Source organism: Coniosporium apollinis (assembly GCF_000281105.1).
Source record: "Coniosporium apollinis CBS 100218 chromosome Unknown supercont1.14, whole genome shotgun sequence".
NCBI classification, from domain to species: Eukaryota; Fungi; Ascomycota; class Dothideomycetes; genus Coniosporium; species Coniosporium apollinis.
In genome coordinates this window covers 517,941-530,077 of record NW_006913276.1, presented here as the reverse complement: position 1 = coordinate 530,077, position 12,137 = coordinate 517,941, and the positions used below count along the sequence as shown (strand labels likewise).

The 12,137-nt window shown below is 57.6% G+C and overlaps 5 protein-coding genes across 5 annotated transcripts; 3 read left to right on the top strand and 2 right to left on the bottom strand.

Moving 5' to 3' along the window:
- Nucleotides 1-437: 437 nt before the first annotated feature.
- On the bottom strand, nucleotides 438-1,900 carry W97_03567 (uncharacterized protein; the record flags this gene model as incomplete). The annotated part of the gene is made up of 3 exons (XM_007781463.1): nucleotides 438-1,414; nucleotides 1,465-1,813; nucleotides 1,868-1,900. 3 exons carry the CDS (start codon nucleotides 1,898-1,900, stop codon nucleotides 438-440), a joined length of 1,359 nt encoding a protein of 452 aa, XP_007779653.1.
- Nucleotides 1,901-2,190: 290 nt separating this feature from the next.
- Nucleotides 2,191-3,837, top strand: W97_03566 (uncharacterized protein; the record flags this gene model as incomplete). Its single annotated transcript, XM_007781462.1, has 2 exons — nucleotides 2,191-2,223; nucleotides 2,290-3,837. The coding sequence occupies 2 exons, from the start codon at nucleotides 2,191-2,193 to the stop codon at nucleotides 3,835-3,837; spliced, it is 1,581 nt and encodes a 526-aa protein (XP_007779652.1).
- A 936-nt stretch (nucleotides 3,838-4,773) lies between these two features.
- On the bottom strand, nucleotides 4,774-5,310 carry W97_03565 (uncharacterized protein; the record flags this gene model as incomplete). The annotated part of the gene is made up of 1 exon (XM_007781461.1): nucleotides 4,774-5,310. One exon carries the CDS (start codon nucleotides 5,308-5,310, stop codon nucleotides 4,774-4,776), a length of 537 nt encoding a protein of 178 aa, XP_007779651.1.
- Nucleotides 5,311-7,680: 2,370 nt separating this feature from the next.
- Nucleotides 7,681-8,887, top strand: W97_03564 (chitinase; the record flags this gene model as incomplete). The annotated part of the gene is made up of 4 exons (XM_007781460.1): nucleotides 7,681-7,787; nucleotides 7,854-7,878; nucleotides 7,933-8,167; nucleotides 8,220-8,887. 4 exons carry the CDS (start codon nucleotides 7,681-7,683, stop codon nucleotides 8,885-8,887), a joined length of 1,035 nt encoding a protein of 344 aa, XP_007779650.1.
- A 620-nt stretch (nucleotides 8,888-9,507) lies between these two features.
- Nucleotides 9,508-12,110, top strand: W97_03563 (uncharacterized protein; the record flags this gene model as incomplete). Its single annotated transcript, XM_007781459.1, has 3 exons — nucleotides 9,508-9,538; nucleotides 9,590-11,471; nucleotides 11,522-12,110. The coding sequence occupies 3 exons, from the start codon at nucleotides 9,508-9,510 to the stop codon at nucleotides 12,108-12,110; spliced, it is 2,502 nt and encodes an 833-aa protein (XP_007779649.1).
- Nucleotides 12,111-12,137: the final 27 nt, after the last annotated feature.

The window sequence follows — 12,137 nt, the reverse complement described above, 5'->3', positions numbered from 1 at the left end:
GCTGACGATCGAGGGCAGAGCATGCTCTCGACAACGCTTTGACGAGGCGACGATTTATCTCCGAAGCTGTAAACTGAGCATGTCCGCAGGAGCGGCGGTTTGCACGCCTCAGGAACCGTTCCCGCAGCCTTCCATGCCCGCGCAAGCCACAATCTGGGGTGCAGCTGTCAGTCCGGACCGTCAGCCCGTAGGTAGCTGCCAGCAACACCGAATAGGTAAAGTTCCTAAAGCGCTAGTAGATTCCGCAGCTCCGGAATGAGCACAACAGACGAATTTTATAATTTCCCAGCAATGCAATCAGAGGAGAGACCATGCCCCCAGATCGGAGATGCTCCATGCGCCCATACACCTTCCTTTCCACGTGCGCCAGCTTGCCCAATTCCACAAGCATCATAGGTAATATCACGCACTCAGATTGCAATCTAACCCACCGCGCCTCAGACAGCCTTCTCGACCCTCTCCCAAGTACCAACGCTGTCCTCCAGCTTCGGCTCAGACACCTCATCGAGTGACACCATGCGCACACCCATCATCCAGCCCACAATGCCCGCAGGCACCCAGTTACCGACAATGTCGTAAGCGACGCTTCCCCGGCCGACTCTCCAGACCTTCCGCGGCCGCTTCTGGGTCAGCGCATCGAAGACCGCATTATGCAGTTCCCGCAGCGAGCTCCCCTTCGCGACCGTGCTGTTTCCGCTGAAGAGGCCTCTGCTGCCCGCAATCCTGCTTTGCGTGACGAAATTCTGGGCATACTGCGCCCTGGCGGATGGCGGCCAGCTGTCCGTCTGCGGATCCCCGATGGTCGCGAGATGGGACTTGCCGCCCACGGCGCCACAGTCGAACGTCCCGAGCTTGAAGTGGCAGACGCTAATGCCTAAGGTGTCGAGCTCCTGCCGTAGGGATGATGTGAAGCCTTCCAATGCACCGACGACGGCACTCTCCACGCCGTGGAAGGGCGGTCGTAGGCTTGATACGATGGACGGGGTAAGCATGAGAACCTTCGCCTTGAACTCGCATACTGTAGGTAGGAATGCTTGTGCTGTGGCGATGGTGCCGAGTACCTTGACGTTGAGCGCATCACTCCACAGGTCTGGTGTCACGGTCTCTATTGGGCCCGTAGGGTAAAGCAGGTCCGGCACGAGTATGATACCGGCGAAGTTCAGGTTGTGAGGAGATGCGCCAGAGAAAGCATGATGTGGATACAGAAGGATGCTGTTGAAACGCTCCATCGCGGCCTGTGTAGCAAATGTATCAACGATGTCGAGGTGCAGCGGTCGGATGTCGACGCGCGATTCGGCTTGGACGGTCTGCTCTTCTTCGCTGCTGTTCACAACAATGTAGACGATGAAGCCGCGCCGTTCGAGGTCGAGTACTAGAGATTTGGTGATGGGGGAACTGGGAGGACCTGCGACGACTGCACAAATGTCAGACACCGTGCTCGAGATGCACCTGAGCTGCACCTACCGACAACCTCCCTCCTTGCGCCATTGCTGGCCCGTCTCGCCCTTCGCTTTCTGGCGTAGCCTCTCCGCTTGCAGTAGATGAGGAAGGCGCCTGTTCCCACGAAAGCAACGATAGCAGCCGTGATGGCTCTATTGCGCGACACCCAATCCTGCGCCTGCGCTAGATACCCAGCTGGAGGGCTTACTTTGACCGGAGGCGGTGGGCGGCGTGACGGTCGAGCGGATTGAGGCAGCCATGTTGCGGAGGCGAGCGCTTCTCGTATGGAGAGTGCGACGGATTCGAAGTGTCGGTCTGTGGCATCCGCGACGTCGGCGGAGAACTTGCGTATATCGCTGGAGACGCCGGCGAGCTAGGATATGCTAGTCAGCAGCTGGTGACTGCCGGGGATGCTCGGTGGCCATACTATGTCGAGGAAGTGCTGGTCGTCGGCGGTCATCTCGGGACTGTGCGTCGCGAACTCACTAGGTGTAGATGGGAGTGACACAGTGATAGCAGTGATAGCAGTGATAGCAGTGTTGGCTACTGAGGCGTGGTGGGGATGGTTGACAGCGGCCTGTCAGCGGAGGGGTGAAGCTTGAATGGGATGACGGCCAGCAGCGGCTCCGCAGAACGACTATCAGCACGTGAACCCGCGATAAGAGCTCTAGGTACGGATAGTTATGGGACTTCGCAGAATCGCCCAGGGGCCGTATTTGCTCTTCGTGAGAGCCCGTGGCCCGCTTTACCATGTCGGCGGCGACCACCTCTCTTGGGCTGAGTGTAAGTTCATCGCGGAAGTTCCCTCGGCTCGCTTTCATTTCCTGTGGCAACTCATGTGGTCAGTAGCTGACGTGGCCCACACTACCTAATCTACCCTTCATCAATAACTCTCTACAACCTCCCAGAAAGCTACATTTCCTGCTTGTCCCAGTCGTCGTGTTGAGCGGCTACCACGTTTTCACCAACGTCGTCCGCCTACAGTTCTTAGCAAACAGAGAGAGGAGAGACGGCAAAGTCACCCAGGTAGCCAAGCATCTACTTGAAAAAGCACCCAAGATGCGCGAGATAGACGCGCACTTCGACGCCTACGAGCACCTTGCCTACCTCCCTCGTGCAAATGAGGCCCTCCACAGCCTTCGCAAGGCGGCCTCCATAGTGAAGCCCATCATGCGCATGCGTGGCTGGAAGGTCGGCACTCTCAGCGAATTCTTCCCAGAGGAACCCGCCCTGATGGGTCTGAACGTCAACCAAACACAGCGGATATTATTGCGGCTTCGCCACCCGGGAGATGCGAGCCAGTTCCTGCCCTTCGAGCAGGTGGTTGACACGCTACTCCACGAGCTCTCTCATATTGTCCGAGGTCCTCACGATGCCATCTTCCACAAGCTTTGGAATGAGCTGCGCGACGAGTACCAGACGTTGGTTGCCAGGGGCTACACTGGAGAAGGCTTTCTGGGTGATGGAAAGAAGCTCGGCGGCCGACGAGTCCCACTTGAGGAGATGCAGCGTCAAGCTCGCGCCGCAGCAGAGAAACGTCGAACCCTCACCAAGGGCTCTGGCCAACGTCTAGGAGGAAGCTCCGTCCGGCCAGGGGAAGACATGCGCAAGGTTATTGCAGATGCAGTCACTCGACGCAACCAAATGGCCACAACGAACTGTGGTGCCGGAACGAAAGAGGGTGATCGAGCAGCGGAGCAGGCGCGACGCAACGGATTCCGGACGAAGGCCGAAGAGGACGACGCCAACAACGTAGCAATCTCCAAAGCCCTGAGCGAGCTCATGGAACAAAACGAAGAGAGAAAGCTCGAAGAGGCCGACTTCTACAGAGGACATGGTTCGGATGGGTTGAGCTGGGACCCCAAGAGCGGGCTCCAGCTGGATGGGCCTGCAACACCGCGACAGCCAAAATCAATGTTTCCACCAGCGCAAAAGCGGTCTGCGCCTGCAACCGAGCTTGCCCAGCCTCGACCCGTTCGCAGCGGCCGTCCGGTATCTCGTCTTGTAGCCGAGGATGATGCAAAAAGAAGCGGCGAGAGACCTTCCACTGCCTCATCCAGGCCTTCGGCACCACAGTTCTCAGCCAGCGCGGAACCAAGTTCGACTAGCAGCGTCTGGCGCTGTCCAAGATGCACGTTTGACAATTCGACGTATCTGCCATCGTGCGAAGTGTGCGCAGCGGAAAGGCCTCCTCTCTCCGTCAATAACGGACAGACTCGGTCAGCCAACGATACGAGGCAAAGGAGTGGTAACGGAGCAGGGCCCTCCTCCGGATCCGCACCCACACAAGCGAATGCGGCGCAGCCGCTCGGCTGGGTATGCGGCTTTTGTGGCACGTTCATGGAATCCAAATGGTGGACCTGCTCGTTCTGCAACAGGATGAAAACCTCGTCCTGATTTGCTGAGGCTAAATTGTCCGACTCTTCTCGCCTGCATTACCCTCTTCCGGTAACCGGGTGGTTGAGAAGCCCTCCTGCATGCAGCGGGTTCGCCGATTTGCAATGCAGCAGCGTCTCACCACATGAGGTGATGAGAGGCGTTGGCTGGAAGAGTCGCCATTGGATAGAGTACAGAAAGGGGCGCTGGCCAATTCGCTGCGCCAAAACATCAGCGGCACTCGCTTGGCGCAAGAATCCCGGGATTTCGGGTCAAGGCGAACAGATCCGCACGTTCGGCAGGCATACCGTCATGCGTTGGGGTCCGTCCACCGCCTGATAGCCGTTTCTCGACCCTAACAACGGCTGCGCCGTTGTTATCAGTCGCTGGTTGTGCAGCGCCTCTTATGCTCTTTGAGGTTGATATCCCCGGGGAAGGTGTCCCGCCATCGGGGTCCGCTTTCCGGTCAGCATCAGCTTTGCTCAACAGGCTTCCGCATTCGCACACAGATCACCTCTCCGCCGGGCTGGTTCCCAACAGGGAGCTCGAACTAAAGTCTTCATGAAACGGTCGATTCACACTCCCATGAAAAATTGGCCGGCGGCCATCCTGATCCGCTAGCGATCTGCGCGGACGTCTAGTGGTTAGATGCTGCTTCACGGTATCATATGATCGACGTTTCCTGCACGAAATCAGATGGTAAGCCGAGGGTTGCCCAGCACTGATGGTCATCCACAGTGGTGCGCAGGATGCCTTACGTGCACCCACGCGTGTCGGCTCCGGTCTGGAAAGGAGGATCGCGGTTACTCAATGTGGCAGAAATTCCCCGGTGAGGCTGGCAACATCTCAACGGATGTAATTCTCGGCGCATGAGCATGATTAGATTCTGAGTTCCTTAGCCTGTAGTTATAGCGAAAATAGTGGGTATCCGTAACGAAAGACTGCATACCAGCAGCCTCAGTACTGGCCCCGCCTGCCAGACCTCCTCTTCTTGTTCCATCTGCCTTTGCCGCCAAACCTCTGCTGCCCACCACCCATGCTGAACCCTCTCTCCTCCCGTTCCCTCTCCCTCTCCGCCTCGCGCTCAGCCTCCATCTCTCGCTCAATCCTCTCCTGCTCCAGCTGCTCGGGAGACTTGAACACCCTGACCTCCGGCTTCTTGAGCTCCGCTTGATACCTCGGATGAGCGCCCTCCTTACACTCCCTCCCATCCGGGCAGAACCCCGCAAGGTAGAATTTGCATATCGCATCCTTCTTGACGTGCCTGTTCGCGCAGTACGGGCCCAGCGGGCAGAAGCCGCGCTCATACCACGGACACGCCGGGCGCTTGAAGTCCGGGTCGATGTGGGCGTAGAGGCACTCCGGCCCGTTGGGGCAGGTTTGGTGCCGCGCCCAGTGGCTGCATTCGGGCATACGCCGCAGGTTGTATTCGTGGTGGTACGTGCATGCTTCGCCCATTTTGCAGAGGCCGCGGAGCCAGTGCTTGCAGACCATGCTGTGGGAGACATAGTGTTAGTCACGTGATCTTCGGACCGTGCTAGTCGAATGGCCGCTTGCCAGGGTTATCGAGTATGAGGCTTGCGGGTCCATGTACGGGCTCCGGGTGGAGGGACCGGCAATGTTCATTTTGGACGGCTCTGTTGCCTGGGTCCTTCAGATCACCGAAGTGCCAGCTGCGAGGTATGTGAAACTGCTGATGGGGTGCTGAGAGATGAGAGAGAAAAGAGCACCCTGGCAATGCGAAAGGATCGACAGGGAATAGTGGGGCCACGCGAACATCGCCGAACGTCGCCAAAACGCAAGAAGTGAGGCTGGTAGGGATGATGATGCCTACATCCAACCATGGCCGGGGCAAGCGAGTAGGTGTGGACGGCAGGTCCGGCTAGTGCATACCTGCCGCTTCTCCTACCGCGAAACAGGAAAATAGGGTGAGAAACGGGAGAAGTGAAAGCTGAACTCACTTGAATGAATGCGATGGGAGGTTGTGTTTATCGGGACAAGCGTTACCCAGCGGACAGTGGCCCTGCATGTAGGCCTTGCATACTGGTCTATTGGGATCTAGGCCAAACCGATATTCGCGTTTCAGAAAGTCGTCGAAGCTGAAGTTGTGACTCGGCTGTAAGGATGGTTGCAAGATTTGCTCCGCCACTGTCGGCCTGGATGTGGTGTCTGCTGCCATTTCCTCTCACGGACCGGATCTGGTACGCGCCGCTTGGCTTGGTGTGGTACCGCAGACCCGGTAGTGGGTGATACGTCGGCCTCAGCAATGAACAGCTGCTCGTATGAGAAGTAAGGCGTCGAGCGTCGAGCCTTAGGGAACAGTGGGCAGCTGCCTGGGATAGCTACGATCCGCGGGCCGAGAGAGATCGGCCTGGGGCTGAGCGTTTTGGCAAGGTGTCAGAAATGTGCGGATGTGCGCACGTGTCAGAGAGCCGCTTGGCGAGGGTGGAGAGGGGAGGCGAATATCGCGAGCGGAGTGCGCGTGCAGCGGGGTACCAGGGCGGAGGGTGGCGAGGCCGAGCAGTTGGTTAGACGTCGTAGATTTTTGGGCGGTGAAAGGGCCTGTGTTGGAGGCTTAAGACGTTGAGGTGCTCGCTAATCTTCCGCCATTGGTCGACGCGGCCCAGATTTTGGGGAATTCGAGCTTCGGATGGCTCCGCTGTTTGCTTGTCTGCGCGGCGCCGACTTCCATCGTTTCCACCAGCGGCCGGCGCTTGTTTGATCTGCCAAACTCTAGAACGCCAGCGCAGGAACGTGATCCACCATGCTCCCCATTCTCTGGACCGTCTATCGACAGCGCTTTGCCACACATGATGATATTGCACGCCGTCTTGGATCTGCGCTGCGGCTTGAATGTTCGGCGGTTCGGATGCGACCTCCGCGGCCGCCAACTCCCTCGATGTGAAGATGACCAACGAGTAGCAGATTGAGTCCGTGGGTAGTCCAACCTGTGATGAGCAGCTGCAGTCTGAAGCTGCAACAAGCGCAGGGAATAGTTCATTGCAGCCCTGAAGGCGCACCGGTCGATGCCAACCGGCCGCCGCACTGTGCGGATCGTTGACGCTAGCACTTGTCCCGTTATTGGTACAGGCTTCGTTGACCTGGGGCAGTAGCATGACCCCTTCCCGTTGCTTCGGACGCTGAGTGTGGCTTGCTTGAGGGCATCCGTTTGTAGAGTTTGGCGCAGCTCTCTTCCGTGGTAATGGCCTTACTGTCGTCTCAGTCATCAGGACCCCGATATGGACGCAACTCCGGAGGACCGAGGCCAATGGAGCTTTATGCGCGTCTGAACCATGGCCCGCCTGTTTGCGTCTTTAGTATTGCTGGCCTGATATCCTCAGCAGCCAATGGCTGGCCATTACTGGGTGTTCGATGTATGGATATCTATGAGTATATCACCTAGAACGACCCTTTTGGAGAATATCACAGGCAGCACCATTTCTCAACCCTCTCTCCGCGAGTCTCACAGAGCCATCGTCTTGTCCATCACCCCTCAAGCGGTCAGTCCACGAGAGGTTCCAGTTACGCCCTGGACGTGGTCTCTCCCAGCTAGGGGCCTGCAGGACACTGCGTAGAACTGCGCGGTCTGATCCCGGAGCCCTATATAAAAACACGCCCCCCACGCACAGTCTGATGTCCAGCTGCCTCAAACGCCGGCTGCTGGAGCAAGATATTGGTGTGGCATTCTGAAGCGCTCACGTCGTCTTCGCTTGCGGAGACCCACTCCACCGCCGCTACGAGACGCAGCTAAAAATGTCCGGCATCTTCGGTCCAGCCCGGCCTAATTGGCTTCTACACGCAAGTCAGAGCTTTGGTGTCAGACCGAAACTTCCTCTAGCACCAACATTCCCACCGATCGTCAGCATGTACTCCAACGCGGTTTACTATCCCAACTGGCACATCTATCGCCACCAGCCGCCTTCCTCGTTACGCCTGGATGTCATCTCCCACGCCTTCTACGCGTTCGCATGGTAAGTTACACTGCCTCACTCTCCTTCCCCTATGCAGTGTACTGGAACTAACCGTTGGTCACACAGGGTTAAGCCAGACGGAACTGTCTATGTATGCAGTCCCCAGTCAGTTGTTCCATTAGGCTCACAAGCTAAACAAGTCCAGCTCAGCGATGATTGGGCTGATGCTCAGATCGATGTGGATGGCGTGAAGGGGTGCCTGCGATCCTTCGCGGCGCTCAAGCAACGTTACACCGTGCTGAAAGTCATTCTCTCAGTAGGCGGAGGAGGTGCCGGGAGTGAGCCCTTCGCTGCTGTCGCGCGCAATCCGGTGACGAGAGAGAACTTTGCACGAACTGCAAGGGATCTGGTGTTGCAGTATGGGCTCGACGGGATTGACAGTAAGCTGCTCTCCAATCATTGATCTTTCCTCAGAGCTGAACTTCATGGCAGTCGATTGGGAACACCCGTCCGACGCTCAGCAGGGCGCCGACTACGTACAGCTACTGGCACGCCTACGCGCTTGGATGCCAGCACCACGATTTACGTTGACTTCGGCTCTTCCTGCTGGTGAATGGGCGCTCAGCAACATCCCCCTAGGGCAAGCGGCAGAGTATCTCGACCTCGTCAATGTAATGGCCTATGACTTCTCCGGTCCTTGGGTTGATGCATGCGGACATCATGCCCAGCTCTTCACGCCTCACCGCCCGCATAATGACGCAGCTACTATCTCCTGCCAGTCAGCTGTTAGCTACTTTATCTCCCAGGGTGTACCGAGGAACAAAATCCTTCTTGGTGTGCCCGCATACGGACGCTCTTTCTTGGGCACGCCCGGCGTAGGACATAGTTATGCAGGTCATGCTGGCGAAGAAGGCACTTTCGAGTACAAGGTCTTACCGAGGCCCGGCGCAACGGAACACGTTGACGAGCGGACTGGCGCAGCCTACTGCATCGGAGGCGATGGAGGATTCGTTACGTATGACAACCCTCACACGGTGAAGATGAAAGCGAAGTACGTCAAAGAGAACGGTCTTGCTGGGCTCTTCTACTGGACAGGCACTGGAGACGCGCCAGACGCTCGGAGTCTTGTCTACAACGGCTATTGCGAGTTGCATTTCTGACTCACCGGCGGGGAGTGACAAGGTCACAGCTAGTGCACGTCTGAGCAGGAAGGGTTGTTGAGAGCGGTCCATGGCTTTACGATCATGAATTCGCCGGCGTCCTTCAGTCCGCCCCTGCACTACTCTTCACAGTCATGTCGAGCCCTTTCTGTTTAGCTGATAGAGCGAGCGTGTTGGTCATTTGTTTGATACCCAGTCGACGAGCACTTTCGGCGCTCGGAAGCATGCAGCGGCAGACAGAATAGCTTCACCGTCCATAGCACCACGAACTAACAACAAGCCGATGCTACTGCTCGAGCATCAGTGAAACTACTCTAGGGATCACGATCGTTTGACGCCACAAAACCCCCCTGTGACTGTGGTTCTGCAGCCGCATGGCTGGCTTGCTGGCTTGACCGCGCCGGGCTCCCCGCCGAACCCTTGAACAGCTGAAGGGTCCTGAGATCCCTGAACAGCTGAAGGGTCCTGAGATCCCTGGACGTGCCCGCATCTACCCCCCAACAACATCGATATTGATTTCAGGGCTCATCGGACGCTCCTGCGAAAGCTCCCAGGTCCTGCCACTCGCTCGGAGGAGAAGCCGGTTGCTTGGGCCTGTAATGCAAGCGTAGGTTGACCTCATGCCGGCAGCAACCACATCTCTAGACTCTGGTACTCTCTGCTTCGCTGTAGTAATTGCGGCCCGAGCTGACCTGTACGCAGCTGAGTACAACCCAATCGACCACCTCAATGCCATCTTCTCCCACCCCGCAGCCCTTTCCTCGGTAGCAGCGACGTCCGCAGCGCTGCGCAGCTACGAAGATGACCTGGACGAAGAAATCGCCGAGCTGGTCGACGCTCAGGCCAGCTCAGACACCGAGAGCGTGCGCAGGATACAAGCGGCAAAGGCGGAGCTGGATGAGCTCTTCAGAAAGATCGAGGATGTGCGGGAGAGGGCGATGCGGACGGAGCAGGCCATCACCGAGATGACGGCGGATATCAAGCGCCTGGACGGAACGAAGCGGAATCTGACCCTGTCAATGACGGCGCTCAAGCGGCTGCAGATGCTGACGACGGCGTACGAGCAGCTGAGGAGCTTGGGCAAGTCGCGGCAGTATGCTGAATGTGCACAGCTGCTGCAGGCGGTCATACAGCTGGCCGCGCACTTCAAGAGCTACAGGTCAATAGACCAGATTGCGACGCTGAGCCGCAACGTTGCCGATCTGCAAAGGGAGCTGCTGGAACAAGCGTGCGAGGACTTTGAGGTCACGTTTGCGAAAGGAGAGGTAGCCCAACGCAGGGGAACGCTCTCAGAGGCGTGCCTCGTCGTGGATGCGCTCGGCGACCATGCACGCTTACGTCTGATCAACTGGTACTGCAACACCCAGCTGCGCGAGTATCGACAAGTTTTCCGGGGCAGTGATGAAGCTGGCTCCCTAGACAACATCTCGCGACGGTACTCATGGTTCAACCGCATGCTCAAGACATACGATACCGAGCATGCAGCCATCTTCCCAGCTCACTGGCGCGTGAGTGAGATGCTTGCCAATGCCTTCTGCGAAGGAACACAGCAAGACTTCAAGAACATCCTCCAGGTATCGATGCGGCGCGCCGACAGCCAGAGCGTGGATGTCAATCTCCTGCTGTCGTGCCTTCAAGAGACCCTCAACTTCGAGCACAGCTTGGAACGCCGCTTTGGCTACGAGTCACGGTCGTCTATCGACACCATGACATCCGGTACCGAACGTACCCCCGGCTTCGGACACGCCATCTCTGAAGCGTTCGAGCCGTACATGAGTCTCTGGGTAGAGTCCCAAGATAAGCAGCTTGCCACACTGATACCCAGATACCGACAGCAGCCTCTCCGGAACACCGAAGAAGAATTCTCAGCACAGTCTGTAGCAACTTCCTCGACCGAGCTCTTCCACTTCTACCGCCTGACGCTAGCGCAATGCGCCAAGTTGTCTACGGGTACCCGGCTGATGGAGCTTTCCAAAACCTTCGCAAAGTATCTGGATCAGTATGGGCAGCAAGTGCTCTTCTATTTCCTTACTGAGAAAGCTGGCCCCCGGGGCCCGTCCATCGAAGACGCTGTATTGATTCTGAACACTGCGGACTACTGCTACATCACGTGCAACCAGCTAGAAGAAAAGATCAAGAGCCGTATAGACGAGGAGTTCAGATCAGCGGTCGACCTGCAAAGCCAGGCCGATGCCTTCATGGGCATAGCGAGCGCTGCTGTCAGAGCGTTGGTCCGCAAGGTAGAGCTGCACTGCGAGCCGACGTGGCGAGAGATGCGCAACACGCCATGGAGCAAACTAGACAGCGTGGGAGATCAGAGCACGTATGTCGCTGAGCTGTTGCGGCGGGTCAAGGAGAAGTCGGCAGAGATCTTGAAATATTTGCATAAGCAGCAATACGCACGCGCGTTTTGCGACAATCTGGTTGACCTGATGGCAAACACTTACATCGCCAACATGGTCCAGTGCAGACCGATCTCTGAAGTGGCAGCTGAGCAGATGCTGCTGGATTCCTACGCGTTGAAGAAAGGCTTCACCGAGCTCGCTACACTGAACGCTGAGCCAGGCACTCAGCCGCCAGCAGGGTAACCCAACCCCCTCTCTTAACGCCACACAGCAAGCTAATACTCCCCAGCTTCGTCAAACGCGTCAACCAAACAATGGCCCGCCTCGACGCCCTGCTCAAAACGCTGCAAGTCCGGCCCTCCCCGCCCGAAGCCCTCGTGCAAGCCTACCTGATCCACATCCAAGACAAATCCGACACCAACTTCCGCAAGATCCTCGATCTCAAAGGTGTCCGCAAGCAGGACCAGCAGCATCTGATAGAGATCTTCATCGCCCACCGCGCCGCGCCTAGCAATGAGCACATGGTGCAGAACTCACCGCTGCTGACGCCTTTGCAGATCTCGTCGTCGTCTAATCTGGGCTCCGGTATCAGCGGTCTGGGCACGCAGGTATCTATCGGCACGCCGAGTATCGGTGGGGGAAGGTTTGATCCCTCGTATTTCGGCTCGGCGATCATGAACGCGGCGAGGGATGGGGTGGATCGGATCGGGAGTCCGGCGCTGGGCGCGACGTCGCCTCCGCCGCAGAGTGCGGGAGATGCACCGGCGACGCAGAGTAACTTGAATGAGAACCTTAGGGGTATTGGGAAGTTTTTCAGACGCGACGTTGGCAGTTTTGGCGGGTTTGGGAAGAGGAGGGAGGAGGATGGGAAGGGCTGAGCGCTGAGGTGTAAAGCTAGACCCAGT